Below are 23,946 nucleotides of genomic sequence, written 5' to 3' on the forward strand. Positions count from 1 at the left end.
CAGCACTGCCCCCCGTTATCCGATATTTGAGCTCTTATGGTCATCCTGTCCCTCCCCACCCCCTGAAGCTGCATCTCCCCTTTCTTCCCTATATCCGAGTTGCCAGGGGCTTCCTCCTCACCTCCCTATGCCTCTCCTAAGGGCCCCTGCACAGCCCTGTCATATTGTGCCAGCCCCTATTATCACTTCCCTAAACCCCCTTCCTGTGGCCCTGTTGAACATGGCACAAGTCATTGTCTCATATTCAGAGCTCTGCGTTCTGAACAGCGCAGTCCCTGCTGTTATCCCCTACAGTCAGTGTGTGCCTCCCTCAGCATCTTCCCATCCTTTTTATGGTTGCATCCCAGTTTTCCCCATCTTGTATTGTGCTGTTTTTCGTTTCTGTAGCCGTACAGTGATGTTTAGCCTCCTGTATGGTCAAACAGTGATTTTATGGCTGGTTAGTCTTTGTTCCCAGCTTTTCCTGCCCTGCTTCTCCTCCATGGTCAGGTAACAATCCTTTCTAGCCTGGTTCCCTTGGCCCAGTCAGATTTTACCCCTCTGTGGCTTTTTCTGGAATAATCCATTTTTAGGGGCAGTAACAGTATTCTGCAACTACAACTGTAGTTCCTCTGTATTGTTACTGTAAGAGAAGATGTGAAGATTTCCTTCAGCCTTAGGCCAGGAACCACCCATAGGGAGTTGCCCTCTTCTGTACTATTTTTACTATAGCTCCGTGATTTTTTGTTGTAGCCGTTAAAGTCTTGTATAACTTTTGGATTGTTGTGTTATATGTTTCTGCTTAGACATACCAGGTTAGTTGTTCTTCTGCTGTCACCTTGCGGTTGTCTCTGAAGCATGGGCAAGCACCATTGCTGCTACGGGGACGCAGGAGACTTGCTCAATGCTGATGCTGCTAGCTCAGTTGCTTATCTTGTGTTCATAGTGAAGGAGAGTAAATGTCTCTGCATGACACAGTGCCTGAAGCATTATTCATAGGGATCTTTTTTTTTTTTTTCTGCGGGCCAGTTTGCCCTGCTTTCAAACACATACGTATAATCGTCCTGCTGCTCGTCATCGTTTTGCTACGTTGGTCTCAGTTCCGAAAACCCCCGTGACAAAATGCGTGAGGGCTGTGTGCTCACTTTGTTACGCATGGCGGGGCTGTTTCCTCCATCTGCGAAGTGCTGCTGATGCTGTCACTCGCTTCTTGAGTTAAGACGCTGAGGGTCTGGGCTGTGCGAGTGAGACGGTTCTTTCGGCCACAACAGGAAATGGGTGAAGCCCTCTAAATGGGTTGATGTTCAGTATATTGAGGGGATTTCAGCCATGCTGTAGCACCAGGTGACCTGGTCTAGTCTGTTAATCTGCTATGAAAAAAATAAGCCTTTTGAGATCTTGTCCTGCACCCAGGCTGCTGAAATTTAGAAATTTGTCTTGCTGGAGATTGGATGAACCTTGTGATTTCTTAATGCCGCTTGTGGCAGGAGTCCAGTGTGAAAAGGGAGGAAGGATGCTCTAGTCAGACCTTGATATCTACATGGTGGTGTCTGTGATACGAGCTAGGATGTTGGCTTTCTCAGTAAGTGAAAGAGTGGGAACCCTGAGTGCTCAGGGTGTTAGAGATGCTAAGGTAAAAGGTGCATTGGATTCTGCTTTTGTTTGAATATAGCAGAACACGTCCCCATGTCCCTACTTAATCATTTGTCCTGTCTGACATCACTTCCTGCGTCAGCATGGCTGGAAAAAGCCTAAACAAGCAACTTGTACTACACGAACATAAACACGTTAAGAGCAGGGATTATAAACAGATATTGTCTACAGCTATTAAGCCTCCTGTGTGTTAATCTGCAGAAGACCTTCAACCTAAACAGTGTCAAATTTTCCAAGTAAGCCCAGGTATTATGATAACAAGGATTGATTTGTTCTGTTACTTGTTGATGTGTCTTTATTTCGTCATCATCTTTTCTGCATGGTGCTGTACATGTACTTTTTCCTTGCCCTGAGGGCAAGGAGCAAAGACAACTTTGTGAGTAATTGTAGTTCTGATGAGACTTTGAAGAGCTTGCTTCCTCTGTAAAGGCAGACCTAATTTTGAATTTGTCTATTGAATGACAGAGAGCAGACTACTGTGAGCCATAGAAGCTGTTGGACAGGTCCATCAGTGTGACAGTAAGAGATGCAGGCAGACTTTTACTGTGCCCTGAGGATATAAATCTCTTCTAACCACATCTTCTGCTTTAGTTCGCTCAAGACCATGCCTGTAAGTTCAGTTAAATCACTATGGAAGCTTACTGTTATCACAGCTTGAGTGCAAAGTCTGCTGTAGCCGTGGAGTTCCTCTGAATTTACTGTTTGTCACAGTCACAAACACTTTGGCGATATGTTTTCCTTCCTCTGGTCCTGTCACCTGTTTTCCCAAGAAACGCTGTAAAATAAAGCTGCTTGCTTACAAGACTGTAAAGCTTCAGTGAACTTCTTTCTGAGCCCACAGGTTGCCCAAGTGTGTTTGACTGAAATGCGTTGGTGTAGTAATACTGTGGGGCAAATAGGTTTGTTGGATGTATAGGTACTGTGACCGTTGTGCACTGGCTGAAGGCAAATCATGGCTAACATCTGTTTAGCTGAAAAGTCTGTCTCTTTTGAAGATACAGGGCAGGGAAATGGGAAATGGAAAGCTAAGTGTTTGCAAAATGAAGTACTGTGTTTTAATGCAGTTATTTGTTTTTAGCTAGAGATAATTTTTGAGGAAGAGAAGAAAGTGTGACAGGTATGTTTAGCAGTCTCTTAATGATTATTATTCTGGGGAAAGAAGAAAAACTCGTGTGATTTGGTATAGCTGGTAGTATAACTGCTGTTGTCTCAGCTGGCAAAGAAGTAGAGGCTGCATAGAGTGCTCGATCAGCCATTTTAAGACCTGTCAGACTTGTACCAGCATCAAGCTTCGTAGTACGCTGCTTTTAGCCCCTCTCCTGGTCTCAGGCTGGCATTGGTGCGGCTAAAGAAACTGTTGGTCAACTAAGATGAAGTATTTTTGAACAGATGGGAATTAGGAAAGAGGTGAAATAAAATAAGAGAAGGGTGATGTGTGTGAGGAGAGGCAACAGCAAGAGCCTTGCCCCCACTTTCTGAGCAGCGTTGAGGACTCAGCTGGAGTCAGGTAACATCATCTCAGTTGTCACCTGGCATTCATGAAGACACAGTAATATGAAAAGTGGTCCTGGGAGATGAAGGCATGAAATGGAAGAGCACTGCACCTTTTATGGGCTCTGGCAGTAAAGAGCGCTTCTTCCTTTGCACTTGGCCTTTCGTTGCAGGTGCCACTTTACGAACCTCAGAGAGCAGGAGAGTGGATGAATAGGCCATCTTCTCATTTCATTCATCAGTTAGGTGTGATTTCCAGTGTGCCAGCTTTGGTATGTTGAGGTCTCAGTTTGTTTACCAGACAGGATTTCAGCAACGTCCTTGGGTGGCATCAGGAGGACTTCTTGTTTAGACTAATTCAGTCTAACTTCTGTTTACTTTTATGAGCAATTTCTCTGTAATATTTTAGGTTTTATAACCATTTGTCATTGCCTTGAACTTTTTAAGTCAAGTTTGCAGTATATATTTCAACAGAGCAAGCAAACAGAGCGAGCAGATCTCCAAACTTTCTGGCATATTGGAAGCTGTCTAGCTCTGGTGGCTGAGATATGTCAGGTTAATTTATACTGTGAAAAGCAGGATAAATTAACTGGTACCATGCTTTATGCTGCGGTGGACAGACTTTGTTCAGTATCTGAACTAGCGAGTTTCCGATTTCTGTGCTGTGTAGCAGTCTGTGGTATAGATAACTTTTGCACTATGAGAGGTTTTGATTCTCTTTCTGATTAGTAGCTTTGAGGTCTGGGAGCCACCCTGAAGCGTACAGGCAAGAAAAAACAGGAGGAAGCAAAATGTTTCTCCTCGTTTTTGTGCAAGTTTCCAGAGCAGACTAAACTGAGTTCTTAAACATATGGTAGGCAGCATGAGCAACTGAAGAAAGCTCATTTTGTTTCTTCTTGTATTGCCTAATAGATAAAATGTCCTTTTTATAGGTAAAGAAGTGTTATTTTTATTTCTGGAGGGCAAATGTTTTAAGGTTTTCTGAGATGAGATTAGAGTGAGGAAATGGAGATGTTTATTAGTTTGATACAGGTATTGAAAGAAGTATCACGATACGAAGCAATGCATTTCAGTGAAGATACGATGTAAAAGAAATATGCAACAAATGAGGAGGGAATTTCCAGGAATTTATGGCTTAATTCATGTTCTGTCTGTGGCATCTTCCACTAAAGCATATTAAAATGTCTGCCTGGTTATGTTATGCTGCCTTCTAACAGGGTGTCTAAAAGAGGACATTTTAGGAGCTTCACGTTGTAATTGGTAGCAGCTCATGCTTTAGTCCAGGTAGAAACTAGGAACTCTCTGCTTAAAAAGAGAGATAATTGTTGCAAAAGGGAAGTTCTTGTGATTGAATTGAAACTGAACATCTTGAGCACAGGTTTTAAGGACGTGAATTTTCTTGGGGTAACGCTGCGAACAGACTAGTTCCTTTTCTGAGCACTAAGGAAAAAAGTAGGATTTTAGGCTATGGTACATGGCTGTAAGAATGTTTCTGCCCATTAACTCAATCTACGTTATGTTTTGCGTGCTCTTCAGACTCATCTGTGCTGACAAAATTTGGGAAGCCTCCCAGCACTGTGTTACCACTGGTGTACTGTAAGTTTGCCTCGCTGCTGGAGAGTTTTGGATGCTATGTGAAAGCAACAGCTGTTACTTCCTTTTTAAAAAAAAAACAAAACAAAGCACAAAACCACACACACTTGTAGCTTTTCTCATTCCTTCTAACTATAGTTCAGGTTCCAGGAACTAAAGAGCTAAGATTAAACTTTTGCATGTTTTGAGAATATGGATTTACTTAGACCACATTGCTAAAAAGTACATTGCCAGGCTAGTAATTGTTCTATCAAATAAAATTAGAGACAAAATAAAATAGGTATTAAAGGGGTTTTTTTTTCTTTTTTTTAAATACAACTAAGTCAAATATTTAGAGTATTTCCCCCTACCCAAAATCTGTTGTTACAAAAAAATAATTGTTATTTTACTGGATTATAAATGAAACCTCTGAAATATCTATCTCCAGATTACCTGATTAGAAAATCCAGTATACCATGTAAGACACTGCATAACTTTACCTTCCAATGTGATTCTTTCTAAAATAGCAGATATACCTGCATACTTAAGAGAAGCGAGACAAAGAGAGGTTTTAGTATTCCCTATTTCCTTGAAAGCTTAAGGTTTACACTAGATACTGTCACAGTAGTGTCAGAAATTTCAGGGCACAATGCTGTCCAAGTGAAAAGCACCTTCCTCTCGGAATATGTTTTTTCAAGGTTTCAAGTGCACAAGCCATTATTTAAAGGAATTTTTATTAACTTTCCACTTAAATAATTTGTTCCCTGCTTTTCCTCTACTAAGTGGTTATTGCTTCTTGTTTCACTAAGAATTTATTAAGTGTCTGTTAAAGAAAGAATATGCTTCTGTTTGGCTTTGCAGGCCTGTGGGACAGTTTTCCTGGGACAGTTCAGCTTCAGGCAGACAAATAGCTGAGGCAGCAGCAGCAGCGATCCACATCAGCTGCCATCCCTTGTAGTCCTTTCTTGCAGAGTTTGTATAAAGCACTCGGGGAAGCAACGGGCTTGTTGTGTGTGCCCGGTTCAGTAGTGCTGCACCGTGGCAGAAGCAGTCCAGTGCTTCCACAGGGTATGGCGCTTGCTGTCTGCAGTCCCTGGGCTACACGTGGACGGTAAAGCAGTGACACAAGGGAGGAGGTCCAAAGCCCTCCTCTCATCCAGAGAGGAAGAAGGTGGCTTGCCTGGCTAAAAGATTACCGCTGCTGAGTTTGGTAATTGATTAATGTGGGATTACTCCATTTGGGTTTAGAGGAAATCTTTTTATTTCCTCACAGTCTCATTGCCAAGTTGGAAAGTTTTACATCTGATACCTATTCTGATGTGGTTTGCTTTTTTTGAAAAGGGAGACACCATCTTGATTACATAATGTTTGCATCAAGCACATTGTGTTTGACTCTTGCAAGTTTTAATATATTTAGCCATGTAATATTATAGCGGGGAGAGGTGATACCACCTCCACTTCCCATACGGAAATGTATTGAGATACATACTTCTTGTATCAAATGCACAAAATCACCCAGGGCATCCCCAGGGGAGCTGGGAACTTGGGCAGGTGTTGCAAGCTCTGGGGTAATGTCTTGACCTGTGGGATAGCCGCCTCCGCTGGTTCTTGAAAGACAGAAGTGTGGCAGATAAAATAGGGAGGGCGTGTTGCCTGCTTTTGAACCTGCTCTCTGCTGAGGCAGGTCAGAGCACTCTCTTAGGACATGTAGATCTATTGCTGAGATTTTATTAAAAATCAGTATTCTGGGAACTCACGCCAACCCGTCTGTTCTGTTTAGCTGAAAGTTAACAAAACGGTGTTCCCAGGGCTGTGCTAATCTTCCTTGTTGTTACTGGTGCTGATCAAGATGTCTTGGCATGGTCAAAGGTATTTGCAGGATATTAAAACAGGGAAAATGGAAAAACAAATTAAAAACTTTGGAGTATCCTTTAAAAATGATGTTAAATGGATGAGGAAAAAAAAACTTAAAAGCATAGGTTGTTTAATACATAAATATGGAAAATCTGATAACGACAATTGTTACAGATGAGATAAAAATAAATTCTAAGATACCTTAAGTATTAATTAAATGGCTGAAGGCCAAATGCTGCTTTCTGCTCTCAACAGTGCAATCCCATTGGATTACTCCCCAGTTGGAGTAAAAGGATCAGGATTTGGCCCTACATCTACCAGCCACTACCAAATAAGGCTCCTCGCAGAATTCAGTAGCGGAGTTGATGGGAATCCAGACACAGTGGGAGGAAGCTGTCGTTCTCTCAGCCTCCTCAGCACAAGGGCAAAGGATTCAATTTTCCTCCTCAAGGTATAACTTTCACTTTCCCATGTCCTGAAGTTCTCGTACCAGTACTTTCTGCTGGCTTTTCCTTCCTACTTGGCCAAGATCTCCATGACATTTAGCAGTATGGGAAGGATGGGGTGGTTATGATTGCAAGGATGAGATCCGCAGCTGTATTCTGGATGTGCTTTCCCTTACGTTTGCTATAGCACCGATCACGCCTTCCCAGCCTGATGCTCTTATATCAAATGGCCCTGACATGCCGCTATGGTAAGTGCCTGACTCATTCTGCCAGCTGGTGAAGTGGATGGGTGGGTAACAGTGCTTTTTGGTAACAACTTGGTGCTCTCTGAGTGAATAGAAGTGTTACTTAAGCTCTAGTGATACCGGCCGTAGCATTAGAGGGTTCTGTGTTCAACACTGTGGTTTACAATGAGGTTATATTGCTGCGTTTCAGCAGCAGAGCAGTGTGCTTCCAGTTAATACGGGGGATTCTGTAGTACTGGTGTGTAGCTGTGTGACAAGCATATGTCAGAGCTGAAGGTTTCACAGCAGGTAATGTGTGTTGACATTTTTTGTGTATGGGGAAAATGCCCTAAGGAAGTGATGTAGTTGCACATGTGTAATTTAAGGTGGTAGAAAAAATAACAGCATATTTTTCATGTTTGTCCTTAAGTGTACAAAGTTCATGTTTAATTAGTGCCCTTTAAAATTTTATTCCATTCCAAAGTTTTCAGGTAGCTTTTAAACTGTTGCTTTTTTGGCTTTGGTTATGTGTGTGGATGGATCTGAGCCCTTATCTTCCAGCTTTGTTACAGTTTGCTGGGATGACTTGAGCTTTGTGCTCAGTTCTCCTCTGTTGATAAATGTGTTTGGGAAGGATGCCTGGAGCCTATGGAAAGCATACTGAGAGCTTAAGCAGTTAGCGTGCCAGGAGTTGTCCAGCTACTAACTCATCCTGAATTAGAGTGTGCTGGTGTGTTTTTCATTCTCTTTTCCAAGTAGCTGACCAGAGTATTCATCTGCTTTAAGTACTTTGCTTGGAGCTCTTAACTGAGCTCATTTTACCAGGGAGCTGCGTGATGATATGCTGGTATGTTGCATTTCCTTTCCCATAGATGTGCAACCTTTCTGCGTGCTTTCAAATTTGTTTTTCTTTGTTAATTTGTTCACTTTAGATCTCTGAGTGCTTGTCCCTTTTAGAAGAGAATCATTCACAATAGTATCAGCTGAACGTGGTATTAAAGAGAAGCTGGTTCAAAGACCTATTCTTTGTTTACTGGCTGCAGCATAAACTAATGAAGAATGAGGTGTTTGAACATTTGTTTATCTGTGCCAAGGCAGATTCTAACTCAAGCCTGGTTTCGGTATTTTTTATTTGATACAAAATCCTGTTTTTCACTGCTGATCCGGAGAACAAGCTTGCATTTCCTGTCATGGTGACATCTCAACTACACTATCGACGGATTGCTGCATGCTGCTCTGAATTCTGCTTGTCTTAGTAGTTGCAGAGAGGCTGTACCAAGAGTTGTCGGCTGAGCTCGCCCCTAGTCTCTCACTGGCTACAGGGAGTTCAGTTAATACAGCAGAGCTGGAGGATGGTTGTTAGGGGAGATTTTGCAGGCTCTCCCATGTGGTTATATAGAGGTCTGTGCTGTAACCTGGCATGGGTACTTCCCAGTTTTTAAAGCATCGGTTATTTAAACAAAATGGTATTAAACAATGTACGCTAAAAGCCTAGACAGTACCCCCTTCATCAGTGCAGAGCTCTGCTTCTGTTGCTGAATCATTGACTCACAGCCCTAGCTCCTTTAGGTTTTGACATTTGATTCCGGCAGCTGACCTCTGATTTTCTTTACTTTTTTCCCTTTTCTGGAGTCCTTTTGTTCCTGTGAGTTCAGATAATGTCTTGTCCCTTTCATACCAGTGGAAGAAATCTTTCCAGTTTTATAATCATCATAGAATCATAGAACATTTTGGGTTGCAAGGGACCCCTAGAGGTCACCTAGTCCAACCCCCCTGCAGTGAGCAGGGACACCACTAACTAGATCAGGTTGATAATTTTGCAAGAGCCAAATGCATTTAATGTAGAATTCCCAGACAGGACTATGCAACCTGTAAATTCTTTGTGTTCCCCTATAGATCGGTCTAGCTCTCTGTGTGTCCCATACTTAGAATTGCTTTACTGATCCGGATTTCTCCCCTCCAAGCTTCCTGGAGTTAATTTGCAGGGTGTGACCAGTGTCTGGTGGAAGGATGTTGCTCTCGGATTAGCTTGTTAACCCCTAGCCTTTTGACCTTTCACGTCTTATTCTACAGGGTTGGTTAGATTTATTCCTGTAGTTTCTTTGTCGGATTTACTTTTATTTCATTTGACTTCTAAACAATTATTAGTTCCATATTTATGACCACAGAGAGCTTTTATGGAACCAGCTGCTAAAACTGGTTTACCCATAGCAAGGTGCAGCACTCTAGATTTGTACCTGCCCTAGCGTGACAAGACTATCTTGCCGTGCTTAAGTGACTGCAGATCTGCTCCCATCTTTTTTTGCCACAGTTTACCCAAAGTCAGTGACCAGATGAGGTTGCTTGGTCCCTGGGGACCAACTGCCTGTAAAATTCCTTAGTAAGCATGTATGAAGATAGCCTTTCAGTTCCACATATGCTTTTTCATTTTATTTTCTCCTTCTCTCTGCATTTGGTGCTTTCTTTAGTCAGTTATTTGTTGTTTGGCCTCAGCACCCTGCTCAAAGTTTTATAGTATGTACGAATAAAAACAATCTGTGCCCTGAAGTTTTTACATTCTGAAGACACATGGAAAACAGAGGAATCCAGATGTGACGACTTTGGTATTTGGGATTCCTTAGATGCTGGTTCAGATAGTTTTGAATTATTTTGCTTTTACCTTGTATACAGTTTTTTTTTCTGCATTGGACAGAAATATCAGTGGAGCAAAATTCTTGTTTCAGATACGCTGCACTGAATAACTGCCCCTAAGAATATGTCATGATGTCAGCTGTAAAATAGGTTGTATTGTTCTTCCTCTGTCTATAACGAACACAGTTTGGAGCCTCCCCGTGCCAAAGGACACTTGCCAGCCTGGCAGCTGGGTACAGTTGATAGTTGCCTTCAGTCTGGCTAGTAGGATCATGTTTTCCAGATTAGGAAATTAGTTATATCAAGGGCCCTACTTCCAAATGGAGCAAGAGCCTTAAGCTTCAGGAAAGGATGGGCTACTCATGTGTCATGTAGTGAGCAGGAGAAAAAGCAGCTGAAATCCGATGTGATCGTTCTTAACTTTTTACTAGAATCATTCACATTATCAGTAGAGAAAACATTTCATCTGTGTAGGCTGGTTCTCTGATCTCCTGATGTGGGTTACTAGATACAGAGACACCTCAGACAAGTCATGCTGCAAAACATACGGCCGTGTCTTGCTGGTTTTGTGAATGACTACTGTTAATTGTTTGGCTGCTTGTTCTCACAAGGTGGGACTGCGTGAAGGGGAAGCACTGAAGCACAAGGCTCTCGCTGTTTTAAGTCCTTAATTTAAGTCCTCTGGGTTGTTTGAAACCATTCTCATGGAGCTCAGTGGCAAAACTTTTCTTCCATCAGTTCAGGATTAGGCCTAAACCCTGCACCCGTTCTGACAGAAGAAATCTGAGAACATATTATTTCTCTTCCTAAATGTCAAGTTTTAAAAGGGGATGACTTGGGGGGAGGGTTGTGTATTGCTTGCCGTGAACTGAATTTTTTTCTGCAGGAAGTTGCTTTTCTTCAAGGCCAAAGATAAATAGTGAAATGCTAGAAATTTCCTAGGCCCTGCCTTTCAGCTGTCTAATCCTGTTCTTTGCAGAGATGCTTAAGACTCTCTGCTATGTGCAGTGTTGCTTTAAATTGTCAGTTTGTTCAGTAACCTTTTTTACACTGTCTTGTAATATGATAAAAGTGGGTCGCTGTTGAAACTAGTAGCACATCATTTTATGCTTGATCCAAGAAGATGCTTCATTTTTTCACAGTGTTGTCGGCCTGTGGAGTGCCGTACCACAGGACACTGTGCTGGAGAGAAGCTCAGCTGGATAGAAAGCAGTCTGGATAGTCCCATCACTAACAATTTTTATATTTATCTTTGATAGGATGCACGTAATGAAACCTCATGATGTTTCAGGGCAGTAGCTTTTCCCATAGGATCCAATATATGACCCTAAAAATAGATTTAGCTCTCTTTTTTTGTTATGGGAGAAGTAATTTCACTTTTGTCGTGATGAATTACGTGGCTTGTAATCTGATCGGAGCAGAACTTCAGTTAAAAAAGCTACAGAGAAGTTGGCGAGCAGAAATAACTGTTCAGCTCCCCCCTTTTTTTTCATTTCATGTCACTTTGCTGTCAGGTCCTTTCCCCAGTTAATTTTCTTCAGCTGCATTCCTCCGCAAGTAGCAAGTCCTTTGGCTGTAAAATTAAAATAGAGGAGGAGAAAGGCAGCAATGTCTGAATCATTTTATAAAGTCATCTTGATCTTATCTCCAGCCCTTTCCGCCCAAACCCACCAAACTCTTTACTGAGCTGTGTGCCTATAAATAGAACAGCCGCTCTCGTGCAGAGATGGGCAGCTCTGAACCAGAGGCTTGTTTTCTCTGAGCAGTGCGTGCATGCGAGAGCTCGCTTCTCACTGGCCTTTCATGTCTGAGCTATGTAGCTGTGAGGTTTTCTATAGATAGAGGCTGGCAAATGACATAAATTGCTACTTAGGGAGGGGCAAGGTGACCTCTGGGATTGTTGCCTTTTGGTTAAAAAAAAAAAAAAAAAGGGTTCTGTGTAAAAGAGGAATGGAGGAATGCACGTCTTGTGCAGAGGTGAGTGAGCCCTGCCGAGGTGAGGGGAGCTGCCTGATGGGCGGCACTCGGGAACTGAGCGTGGCAGGCGGGAGCTGGGGGAGCTGAGGGAAATCAGAAGGTTGTTTTGCTGTGAGTTACTTTTCTGGTGGGCTGGGCAACAGTTTGAGCAGCCAGAGTGCCGCTGACCGAGCCTGGGGAGTCCGCGGCTCTGGCTGACCCCAGTTTAAGCGTATCTGTGAATAAGCGTAGCAGCAGAGATCTGAGATCTCCTCCTGCAAGTTGCTATTTTTTGATCAGACTCCTGGCTGACTTGGTATCTTTGGGCTTTGCATCCTGGGAGTCCTCCCCAGGATTTTTAATTCCTCTCTTACTTTGGTTCCGGGCTTTTGCACAGTTCAGTAGCTACTTTCTCTGTCTCATTTTTAAATTATATATGGTTTTGTCCAAGGAATGTTTCTGTCTTAATCTGGAAAATCTCATGCCACTTCCCTGTTTTCTTCCCTGTAAAAAGTGACTGCAGAAATGTGTGATTTCTTTAGCATGGTAATGTAGATGCTGTTGCTTTACATTTCTCTTCGATACTCAAGTGCTGGAGGTTAAAGTAACTGATAAGATAGACATGTGTGTGTGTATATATATATATATTCTAGTAGGTCTCCGCAGAGTTGGGCAGTGCTGTTTGTTCCACTTGGCAGATGGGAGATGGAGACACGCAGAGTGAAAATGGCTTTATTGGGATCTCGTAAAAAGTCTGTGGCGGAGCAGGAGCCTGAATGCACCTTTCTCGGTTCCAGATAAGTGCCTTCAGCTCTGGCCTCGCCTTCAGGGTTGTTTCAGCAAGGGTTGCTGTCGGGTCAGTCTTGGTACTCCATTTTCTCTTACGGCTGAGTTTCAGATTCCTTGCGTAGCACCAGTTCTGAGTTAGTTTAACATCTTGTTTCAGAGTATCATCATAGTGTGTTTAACTTCTGGACCCTAAAGCTGCTCCCAGATGCCTTTTTGGCTTCTTAGAGTGTATTCCTACTGCTGCATCCCTGCTGTGACCTGTGGAAAAAGGGTACCAAGATGTCTTTCAGTGATGGCTTCAAAGTTGTGAAGAGCTGATGCGGGACATGGCCATTTTTTAATACGAGCTTAGTCTTGAGTTGTGCATTTTCATTATCTCTTTCCATTCTGCTGGAAGTACCGTGGAGACCAGCAATTCCTCATTGAGCCAGGCACACTAGTTTGGTGCGTGCCTGAGTGCTGACAGGTATTTCTGCCAGTGTGCAAGTGGCTTTGTGAAACAGGACACTGGGAAATGGTGAGGTTTGGGGTTTGCTAGCCTCGGAGTTGGCCAGGTCCCAGGCTCCAAGGTAGATGATGTTTCTTTTGGGGAATATGGGGGAGCTCTCACCCTTTTCTCTTTCCCAACACAGTGGAGGAAGGTATACAGTGGCTCCTATGGCTGGCAGCTCTCTTTCAGATCTGGGGGTATGCATGAGCCCCCTCTTTCCCAGCTGATTTGTGAGTAGAGGCATCACTGTGGTGGTCTAGGCCCTGTGATCTCTGAGGATGGCTCAATCTAGCAAGAGAGAAGCATGTATTGTCAGACGGATGTTTCTTCTTATAGTCAGCATTTTTTTACAAGTGCTTTTTGAGGAAACTTTGAGCTTGGCAAGGGCCAGTGTGTGTGGAAAGTATTAAAATCTGCAGCTGTTTCAAAAAGGAAAGACCTGCATTAGAAATATATATAGCATTTTAAAAGCGAGTTTAGTGCCCTGGAAAGGATTTCTAAACCGAACTAAACCCTGTGGATCAGTAAGAGTATTTATTTTGTGCTCTGTAGTAGCCTGGCAGTGTACATTTAACACTGTGTTTGCAAATTATTTGATACTCATTGGTGACCTGACTCTGTTACAAACCTGAGTTACACTGAGATCTCTGGCATGTTAAAGCTGTGCCATTTTTCTGGCATCGGGATACAGAATAACCTGTCTTACAAGATTGTTGGACCATTTGTTTCCTGTGTTTTAACTGTGTGTTTATCGCATTGGTTCCTGGGGGCTGTTTCTTGGGGAGAGAAGCAGGTTTCTCATGGTACTGAGGCTTGACATAGCACCGTTTGCAGCTCCTAGGCAATACTTACAGTCAGTAATTTGGGGTTGAACCCTCGGCTCTGACTTTTCTGCCTTTTGTCTTTCTAAGTTGCAGTTTTTGAGATTATTTTCGTGTAGTGTTGGTATTCAAAATCTGTCCGCAATGAAGGAATCAAATGTATTTGATGAAGTAGAATGAAGTGCATGTGGATTAAATACATACCCCTATGTATGCATAGTATGTGAGTGAGCATATGGGACTGTGTATGCTGGTATGTCAATCTAGTTATAAAGCAGTTAAAGAAAAAAAAAAAAAGGCAGCGTGCGTAGACAGTTTTGGCACTCTGGCCCTGGGAAATGGCAGCCAGCCAGAGAGTACTGAGGCAGGGCCAAGACTATCTGAAGAGTACCAAATGCTGAAGTTGGATATAGCTCCTCCTTCACTCTAGTTTTGCTCTTCACCTTGTGGGCCTGCAGCTTGCCAGCTCTGTGCCAGGTAGATGCTGATAATTTCACAAGGCAGAACTGGAGACAGGGACAGATATACTGTGATGCGTGTGTGCTTGTAATCAGATGCCAAATAAATGAAAGGCACGATTACCCACAACTGAAGTCTGACCTCAGTGAGTTTAACTGTTACGGTCCCCGAGTTGTTGTTAGACTATTAAATGCTCATTCAGTCAGAAGTTATTTATCTTTTTGGGGATCCTGATAGCACTGGAGACAAGGATAAAACTGCATGCCAGTGTGGATTATGCATTGTGATGGCTTAATTTTGTTAAGTTTGCTCGCTTATGTTGAATGAATTTGTTAAGCACTTCCAGCAGAGGGCACTAAGATGACTGATCTCAAACTCCAGTCTTTTTTGGTACGGGTATGGGTGGGAGAGCATGAAAGATGCCTGTAAGTGAAATGCGTACTTCACCCTTCTCTCCTCCTTGTTTTGTAGACTATCATAAAAGAGGGGATGCTGATGAAACAGACCAGCTCCTTCCAGCGCTGGAAGAGACGATATTTTAAGCTGCGAGGACGAACGCTCTACTATGCAAAAACTGCTAAGGTAATGTCGTCTTGACAATACATGTGAGCCCAAGGGAAGAAAGTCAGTGGTGGAGCTTTTAGAGGCTGTCTGTGAGAAGACAGCTCTCAGTAAAGAGCATGTGCTCTGAAAGCACCTCTCTTTAGGTTTTGTAGCTACTGTGTTTTGCCTTGCACTTGGAAATCCTTGGTTTTTAAGTAAAAGCATCACGTGAACCTGTGATACTGATTTTTCCACATTTTTTTCCCCCTTGGTATATTTTAGTAGGGAATGGGCTCTGAATCGGTAGGAGCTGAAAAAGAAAGGAGAAAATATGAATGAAGAGAGGAAATGGAGGAGACAAGCAAGGCTAGAGCTTATCAAATCAGAACTCTCATGCGTCTGGTTTAGTACGTTGATAATCAAGTAGATATAAATCTGTCTCACAAGAACAAAGCCTACAATTATTTTTTTAAAGTAATACCTTAATAAAAATAAAGTCATCGCATTCACTGACTGAAGACAGGCAAGTGCAAGCAACACTGTATGGAACTCAACTCCCGAGTCCTTCATGTTGTTGGTGCTGGGCCTTTCCTTCAGATCACAAAAAGCTGTGATGGGTGTGCTAGGCAGACATACAGGCACATCCCTCTGGGTCTGTGGTTATACACTGGATTCAATAATTCACTGGGGTTTTTAATTTTTTCTTTCCAGTCCATTATTTTTGATGAGGTGGATCTGACAGATGCCAGTGTGGCAGAATCCAGCACTAAGAATGTCAACAACAGCTTCACGGTAGGATTTTCTGCATTATTTTCTATTCTTTTTGGATCTTTCCCTCACATCCCTTCTCTTTTGCAGAGTTTTAAAAACATCTGAACAATCTTCATGGCCCCTTCCAGTAAAAAAAAAAAAAAAAATCCTAAATTATTTTTCCTTACAGCAATCATAACTCATCTCCATGCACATGGGAAGTACCTTGGGTTGCTATGTATAGTGCTAAAACTTTGCATTCTGGCATTTTCTTCCCTATATGCTAGGAGGGTTTGATAGAATCCGTTTACACAGTGCGACTGAAAAATTTGTTCTGCTGAGGGAGTTAGGGGTGATTTTGGTGTTTATGCTGGAGATCTTGCTAAAGGAATTTAGTTTTCCCTTCAGGCCTTAAAATATGTAAACTTCTTTCTCTGACTTTATTTGTATATGGCTGTATGCGTGTTTATATATGCACACTATATATAGTGGCTAAGAAAGAGGAGGAGCAAAAAAAAGTCTCACAGAAATAACTGTGGAATTGGTTTAGGTTACTTGTTAGATGTGGAATATGTGCTAAGTATTTCCAGTCTGGAAACGTGGTGGTGTCACTACTTCATTTTCTCCAGGCTTAATAACTGGGGAAAAAAGATGATTGTATTTCTGAGGTGCAGGTGTTCCCCAAGCTCCGTTTTGGGGGAAATGCCTGGTATGCAGAAAAAAAGCCATTAACAGCAGCCATGCAGGGCGAGCATCAAGCCAACAGTGTGAGCTTTGGATTTGGCTAGCAGCAATAACCTCCATGCAGCCTCCAAAGGGCTCAAAAGGGAGAAGAGAGGAGGGTGTGGAGAAAGGAGGCAGTGTCAGTCTAAGGCAAGATGAAGAGGGGAGCAATCCAGGTGGAGGGAGGAAAGCTGATCCTGCCGGATGGTGCCCTGCGGATGGTGACCAAGACTGAGCAGCGTGCCTTGCTGTGCACAGTAATGACCCACTGCTTTCCACATCTAGCAAAGGATGTTTCTGTTGTATAGCTGTAGCTTTTTGCTTTGCCTGAGCAAAGTAGCTATGGGATCCACCCTATGCCCAGATGAAACCCCAGAACTGTCTCAGTTTGAAAATACTTTCTGCATTGATAATTGGACAAGTGGAAGGTCTGATAGTAAGTATTGATATCAGGTGTCAGTGTGTGTGTGTATAGAGAGAAGCATTCTGCAGTGATTTCAATAGGGGATACGTTTTCAAGAATGTGAAGTTATTTACCTGTTAATAAAGCATTTTCTCTGGGGTCTTTCTTCTGTTTTCCCATATGTAAATAAAGACTGATTTTCCAGGTAAGCAAATATACTGTTACTGTTTTGCTTATTATTATAGTTGGGAGAGATCTAATCTCCCTCAGAGACGCTGAATGTTAGGACAGGAGGAAATATTGTGTTTGCTCTGTCAGATTGCTCCACCTGAGACTAACAGTGAAGAGTTACTTCCATGACTATGGTATCAGGCTCTGCCTTCCCTAAGGGCTAATAAGGATAACATTACTTTGACAACCAAGTAGCAGATACAGTTTGCGCTGTCTCTCACGATCACTATATCATGGGGCTCAGGTAAACTTCAGGAACAGAACTCTCAATTTCTGTCTACTCTGTCTATCATGGCTTACAGAGGGATTTGACTGTGGTTTACTATGAGCTATAAAAATATTTAGAAAATCAGAAGGTTGCCGAGTCTTGCTGCTGTTTGGTCTGCCACATCACTGCAGTCAGTGCTTTGGATTCCTTGAAGTCTTGCCATTTTCTCTTGGTTTTCTTTGAGAGCACTCTGTTTCCCCCCTGTATCTCTCCAGCTTGGTTCCTTTCTACAATTCAGAGTTCTTTGATGCATTTTTTTCCTGTTTCAAGTCAGTGGGACTTGCTATTGAGATTTTATCCTAAAGCAGAAACATCCAACGTTTGGTGTTACATAGCAGAGACAATTATTCTGGAGTTCTAGATGTTCTGATTTTCTTTTTGTTTCTGTGTTTTCTTCAGTGGAGACTGGTAGTTTTGGATTTATGAAAGAGTGGTTTCTTTCTGAGGAAACTCATCCTCTGTCCAGGCATCTGTACTGCTTAATGTATAGATTCTGCAAGTCAGGTTGAGTGAAAGACACTCCTAAGGTACTAACAAAGGAGGCATGAAACAAAACCAAGATAAACCATTTAGAGGAGCAATGTGGATCCAATGCAAAGAGGTAATAAGGGGTGACCACTCGGAGGAGAAACTGGCAAAAGGGCAGTGAGGAGCACAAGGAGGCAGCACCATGAGAGACGAAAACCAGAGCTCGGAGCCGACAAAGGTTATTTGCATAAATAGAGGAATAAGGTTAAAAAATACATCTGCTAGTAAACCTTTTACATAGGGCATAAGTCTGACAGCTAATTTGTTTGCTGTCAGCAGGCGGGAGAGAGAAGAATTAATATTAAGATTCAGACCTCTTCCTCTAAAAAGAAGAGTGTGCAATATGGGTTCCACTGTTGTTTATTTAGTTGAATTTGCATTCTTTAGTGAGTGTATCCTGTTTGCAGTGCGGACAGTTCTCAGGACTGCTACACAGACTTAACGGATATGTGACTATAGCATGGGCTGGGAGCATGTGACTAGGGGCATCTTTGAGCTGTAGAAGTTGTACAGCTCCATCCCCCAAAAGGTGTAAGGAGAAGCTTTATGTTTAGCTATTGTTCCTTTAGGTCAGGCGGTGTGTCCGCAGTTACTTAGCAGGAAGCCTCTGGGAACAAATCATCTAGCAGCCCCATGCCAGGTCTCTCTTCTCTCAGGAGGACTGTAGATGTAGTATTTGCTGGTTCTGTCACATCTATGCCATCTCTGTCCTTCTAAGTCATCTGTCTACTAGGTGAATTCTTTTGGGATGCCTGGGCTATAAGTGACTGGTTCTTTCCATGTATGATCCCTTAGTACCTGGCTGATAGATCTCTCACCAATGGATTTTCCTAGGGCTGCTGTCTTTGACAGGGCCTTAGAGAGGATCTGCTCAATGATAACCATGTTGTCCTCGTACTTCAGACCCATTTATTTCAAAGAAGTCAACTTTTAGCTTGGATTCTTGCCATCAGTGTGTGTCTACATTTGTACTCCTTAGGAAATAGGGATCAGCAGCTGTGGTTGGTGAGGTCAAAGCCTGACCCTAACTTCTGAGCAGAGCTTTCCCAACCACACCCTCAAAACCTGTTGTGATTTCTAAAAAGCAGATGATCTGGGATCACACTGGGCACATTGGGTCTTCCCAGTGAGAGTTCAGCCATTTGCATGAACAGTTTTTTCTCGGACAGCACAATTTCACAGTAGCTTGATTGGTTGATGTGCCTAATGCATTAGCCTGCAGTTGCTTTAGGAGCATTAAAACAAAATACATGATGAGGGTTCCATACTTCAAACCTAGAATAGTTTTTTTTCTAGATCGTGCCAGGAAGTCTAGGTTTTGGAGATACTTCTCTTAAAATGACTGCTTTACCTGTGTCACGGACCTGAACCATCCAGCATGCCCATTCTCCCCTGTGAAGCCTGTAAGTTTGGGGGGGGGGGGGGGGGAGGTTTTTTTTTTGTCTGTTGCTCAGGCCAACACTTTGCCACCACAGCAAAGTCTTTGAAAGGACTTTGGGTCATCTTCTTAGGCTCATTTTTGTCAATATTGTGTGGTGAACAAATTCTTACTCCTCAGGTTGGTGTGTTGGCTCAAGATCTGCTCTTTTCTAGAAGGTGCCAACTGAATTAGGCCCACTGCCTTCAGTGCAATTGGCACAGCTGATAGATTGAGTCCTTACCAGTTCATTGACCCTTTCCTGCCTTGTGCAGGATTTGTATAAAGCTAAAGGGAGGAAAAAAATCTATGTTCTTCAATACTAATAAAAACCACCTGTCATCGACAAGAGAGGGCCTAGGAAGGACATCAGATCTTTTCAGGTACATATTTTGTATTTCAGTATGATTCTCTCATGGTGTTTTTGTAAATGTTTTCCAGTTACTGCTAGCAAGTGGTGGTGTGGACTTTCACCTTCATTTGCGTAACATGGATTACAACATTCACTTCCCATCCCATCTTATTCATAGCTTTGAGATCCCATGGGAGAAAGCTCCTCTGTGTGGAGAGAGATGTGGGTGGTTTGATTTCTTCTTTCTGATGCTTCAGTGGAAGTGAAGCTTGGTCAGAGCACGTTGTTGAGCGCCAGGAGCCATGCTGTTGAGCCCTCCTCTGTATTTAAAGGCTCTTCACTGGAAGAGGTGGAGCTTGAACTCCTGAGCTCCTGTAAACCCTCTTCTGTTGGGAAGTACCTCTCAGCTCAGCCGCAGACAGGAAACAGCGTATTATTACAGTCAGTGCCTGCCTCTCCACTTCACTGCCGTCAGAAGGAAACTTATCCCAGCTCCTCCTTAAGCAGACAGCTAATCAGCTTGTGGCAAGTGGAACATTGCTCAGGGAGACTGACCACAGAGGACACTAATCCTATTAATCGCATGTCAAGCAATCTGTTTAGTTTTTTTTTCTGAGGGAGTAGGCTGCTCTGGACACTAGTTTAGAGGAAGATTGAACGTGAAAGGTAAGAGCAGGAGTCCGAGTTTTCTGGACTGAGCATTGAGAAACATGGCACCTGTGCCAGCCTAACAGATCTTCAGGAGCTCAGGTTCTTTGGAATAAGTTTGCTACAAGCTCTTACTGTTCAGGTGTTCTCTCCTGTGTGGATTTACATAGATAAGTTCTCCAGAATTGGGGTGAAGGGGAATGTGCCTGCGCTGCTGTTGGAAATGCTGCACCCATCAATTAGGAAATACTGTTCATTAACTGATGATTCACCCTAACCAATGTCACAGGAGAGAGGAAGTATTGATATTAGAGTAATACCTCTCTTTCAGAGCACTTGCGTGACTGGAGGCGACAATGCTCGTGGTAGGTTGAGGAACAGGGAATTGCTGGTGCTCCTGAACAAGAGCATGCTCTCATCTCTGAGCAGCAGTATGGATGTCATTCTCCAGCCATACGGAAGCCTGAGGTGTGCTACAATTTTTCTTACTGCGACCTTGTTACTTAGTACTGATTTTACTCCACAGCAGAGAGGCCAGTCTTCTGTCTTGTGAAGTTTTATGTGACTGTCTGATCTCCTTCAGACCGTATGTTTTTGCTGTATTGTCCCAGGGCTTGTTGACACTGTGGAGAAATAGCATGAATCTTCATTTTGGGGTAATTAACCTTTCCTAAAAACACAGGGCAAAGTGCTTGAACTTTAACAAAAGATAAAAGTGCTGAGGGTGCTTCCTGATGGGGAGTGTGTGGCGTTGATGTCTGCAAATTCATTTCACAATGAAGTGAAAGTGCCTTTGCCTTTTCTGTGATTTTGTGTCAAGTTGAATTATTTGTATTAGTCCTTTTAAGTGCAAGTATATCCTTTTTAGCAGAGAAGGCGGTGAAGTCTCCTCTGAAGAGTTTGGTTTTGAAAGAATGAATAGAGCTGCTGAAGCTACGTGTCAGGCAGAAAGTCTGTTGCTTGTGTCTAGCGCAGGAGCTGTGTGCTTGTAAGGCACTGTTGAAACTAGAGGAACCCAGATCAGAGGTTACGTGTGCTGGTTTGAAATACAAGCTTTGAGAAAGAGCATGTGACTTATCTTTATGAGGAGAAAGAATATAAGAACTTTTATTACAAGCTGTTCGCAGAAAGTCAGACTTGGACTTAGAGCTTGGGCTGATAGGCATCAGGGAAATCTGCACAGTTTGACACTTGCACGGATTCCCCAAACTTCACTGTGTGGCCTCAGCCCTTTGGAAAAGATGGGCTTGAATGTATGCTCTGGGCTTCTTAGTGAGGGAGGGGACCTTCCTCCCCTGCTTCCTCAGCACAGGGGTGAGGGACCCAGAGGGAAGACATCAACTCTCAGAAGTGGTGAAAAAGATTTACTAATCTGGGGACATTGTTGCACAGGGGAGTCACCAAGAGTCCTGGTTCTTTGCCTTGCTCCGTTGTACACCATCAGGGATTGCCTTGTTAAGGTTTGGAGAAGGGAAAGAATAGAAAAGAAGGACTCGTGAAAGGGATGGTTCTTCTCTCCTCCTTTTAAAACTCTCTTCTCGAAATTGGACAAAATCAGAGTGCACATTGGAAAGTCGGGCTGTGCTTGGGGTTGTTGTCTCTTCCACACCCATGTGTGTACACATTCAGGAATTGTACACTCTCTGCTAGTGCTCTCACTCTGTTTATGTTGGCAGCTGTCAGAATTTCCTTTATAAGCAAGTGAAAATATGAGTAGAGCCACGAATTGCCATCTCCAGAATCGTTCTGCTGTTTTCCCCCCCTCCCTTCATTAACTGCCGTTTGGTCCCCATTTCCTGTCAGAACCACTGCAGTTTCAAAATACTTTGCTATTTTAGTAGTTTGTAATCCAGACTTCAGTGCAGTTTTTCCTGCTTGAGAAAAGGCCCTTCAGTAAACAGGCCATTCTGAGTCACTGTTAGTCAGTGAAAATAGTAATTTAAAATTCTTTCGTATCAAGGATTTCTAGGACTCTTAATCCAGCCTCCTGCAGGAGCTGGTCATTAGTCTGCTTGCACAAAAGGAGAAATCTTGAGAAAAAACATCGAAGAGAGGGTAAACATGGAAGAAGAGGTAGAGAGTCTGGAAGTAGTTGCTGTGGGTGGAGAGATCTGGCAATTGCTACTGTGCATTACAGAATGACCCCAAAATATGCTAGGAGTTTTTGAGAAAAACGAAGCTACTGTAAGAGGAAGAGGTCAGACTGAGCTTTATGTATTTTACTGTGAGACAGGATAGATAGGGAGCTGGAAAGTGAAGGCAACTGTTTGTGAAGAGCTTTTGTTTCCCTAAAGGGAAGTTTACTGCTTTGAAATTAGTGTCTGTTACTGCCCTTGTGCCTGAACACTAGGAGCTTTCGTTTGATAATCTCTTTGCTCTTTGTAACCTTCATGGAATGTGGGCGTTTTATCTGCCTTCCTGAGCAAGGCTGCAGATTCCAGTGTCTTCTCCCCATTCCAGGTGAGGACGCAAAGGCAGAAAAACCTGTGGTAAACAGGAGATCATTTGAGAACATCGTGGGTTTGGTTTTACATGGGAGCTGCTCTAGAAGAAAAAGACTTCTTTTTATGGACATCTCTACTCTGTGGTTTTCACAGGCAGGGAGAGGCTTGCTCGTAATACTCACAGAAGCGAGGTCTTTCCCAGTTGTGGTGCTTGTGATGGTTTCACTGTTGCAGTGGGTGAAACAGGACTGGTCTTTGCCTGGTTGACCCAGGGTGGAAAGCCTACTGGGTTCATCAGACTGTTGAAAGCTATTCATTTCCTTTTGTACTAGTTACCAGCCTCTTTTCAACACAGGTGCAGTTAGGGGGCTTGTGAGGAGCTGTTATGAACAATAAGCTGTCAGTAACAGGTCATTTTCCTACCGTGGACAAAGACTTTTCTTGCTCAATCTTGTGATTTATTAGCTGCCAGCCTTGACGTTTATGAGCCCACTGAGACAGCATCTCTATCACTGGGGAACATTGACCTGCCCCTCTGTTCTTCATGGTTTTGCTTATGTTTGAGTGAGTAGGAAGGTTTCTCTGAAATATACTTTACCTTCCCAAATGTGCTGCTCTTTCTAAACAGTGTAGTTCTGTTTGGGAACTCTTTTCCTGGCAGGACTGTGTCCTTTGAAAAACAGATGAAGAACGGCCGCGTATGTGCATCTGCTGCGTGAAGTGGAGGGTGGGTGGATAACAGAGCTGTGCTAAGATGCTCTGGCACTTGGCACAGCAGCCCTGTCTGTTCCCATTTGGTTCCGCTCCATCCATGTAGATCTCTAGTGATTAATATGCATGAATTACCAGGATTGTCTGCATTTCATACCTGCTAACAGTGGCAAAGACCTTCTTGCACACTCTAGGTTTTGACAGCTATTAAGTGGTTGCAGAAGTCCTAAAATCTCTCCTTGTCTGTGCTCCTCTTACCAATTGCCAAGAACAGGAATGTGCCTTGTTTAGGAACAGAGTTTCCAGAAGCATGTAGGAATGTGACCCTGGTATGAGAGATGATCATTTTCCCAGGGAATGCTCTGTCTGGCCTGCTTTCCTGCTGCAGCATTGGGGAAGATAGGGACTGGGAGAAAGCACAGATGGGGGGTCAGCATGAGTTGAACTCAATCTGCGGGCACAGCATAGCGGCAGTAAGCGCCAATGACAGTGCTCGGAGAAGATGTGCTTGTAATGTTCAACCCCCAGCAGGCAAGGTATGTATCGCAAGATGAGTGAACCTA

At 43.1% G+C, this 23,946-nt stretch overlaps 1 protein-coding gene across 1 annotated transcript in view; it reads left to right on the top strand.

The window, feature by feature from the left end:
• Nucleotides 1–23,946, top strand: part of DGKD (diacylglycerol kinase delta) — a 68,190-nt gene that overhangs the window by 11,648 nt on the left and 32,596 nt on the right. Inside the window, 2 exon segments of the mRNA XM_035894971.1 lie at nt 14,837–14,947; nt 15,620–15,700. Of these exon segments, the coding sequence (XP_035750864.1) occupies nt 14,855–14,947; nt 15,620–15,700 (174 nt within the window). The 5' untranslated portion in view covers nt 14,837–14,854.

The sequence above is a fragment of the Egretta garzetta genome, unplaced genomic scaffold (genome assembly GCF_000687185.1).
Source record: "Egretta garzetta isolate BGI_Z169 unplaced genomic scaffold, ASM68718v1 scaffold775, whole genome shotgun sequence".
Lineage (NCBI taxonomy): Eukaryota > Metazoa > Chordata > Aves > Pelecaniformes > Ardeidae > Egretta > Egretta garzetta.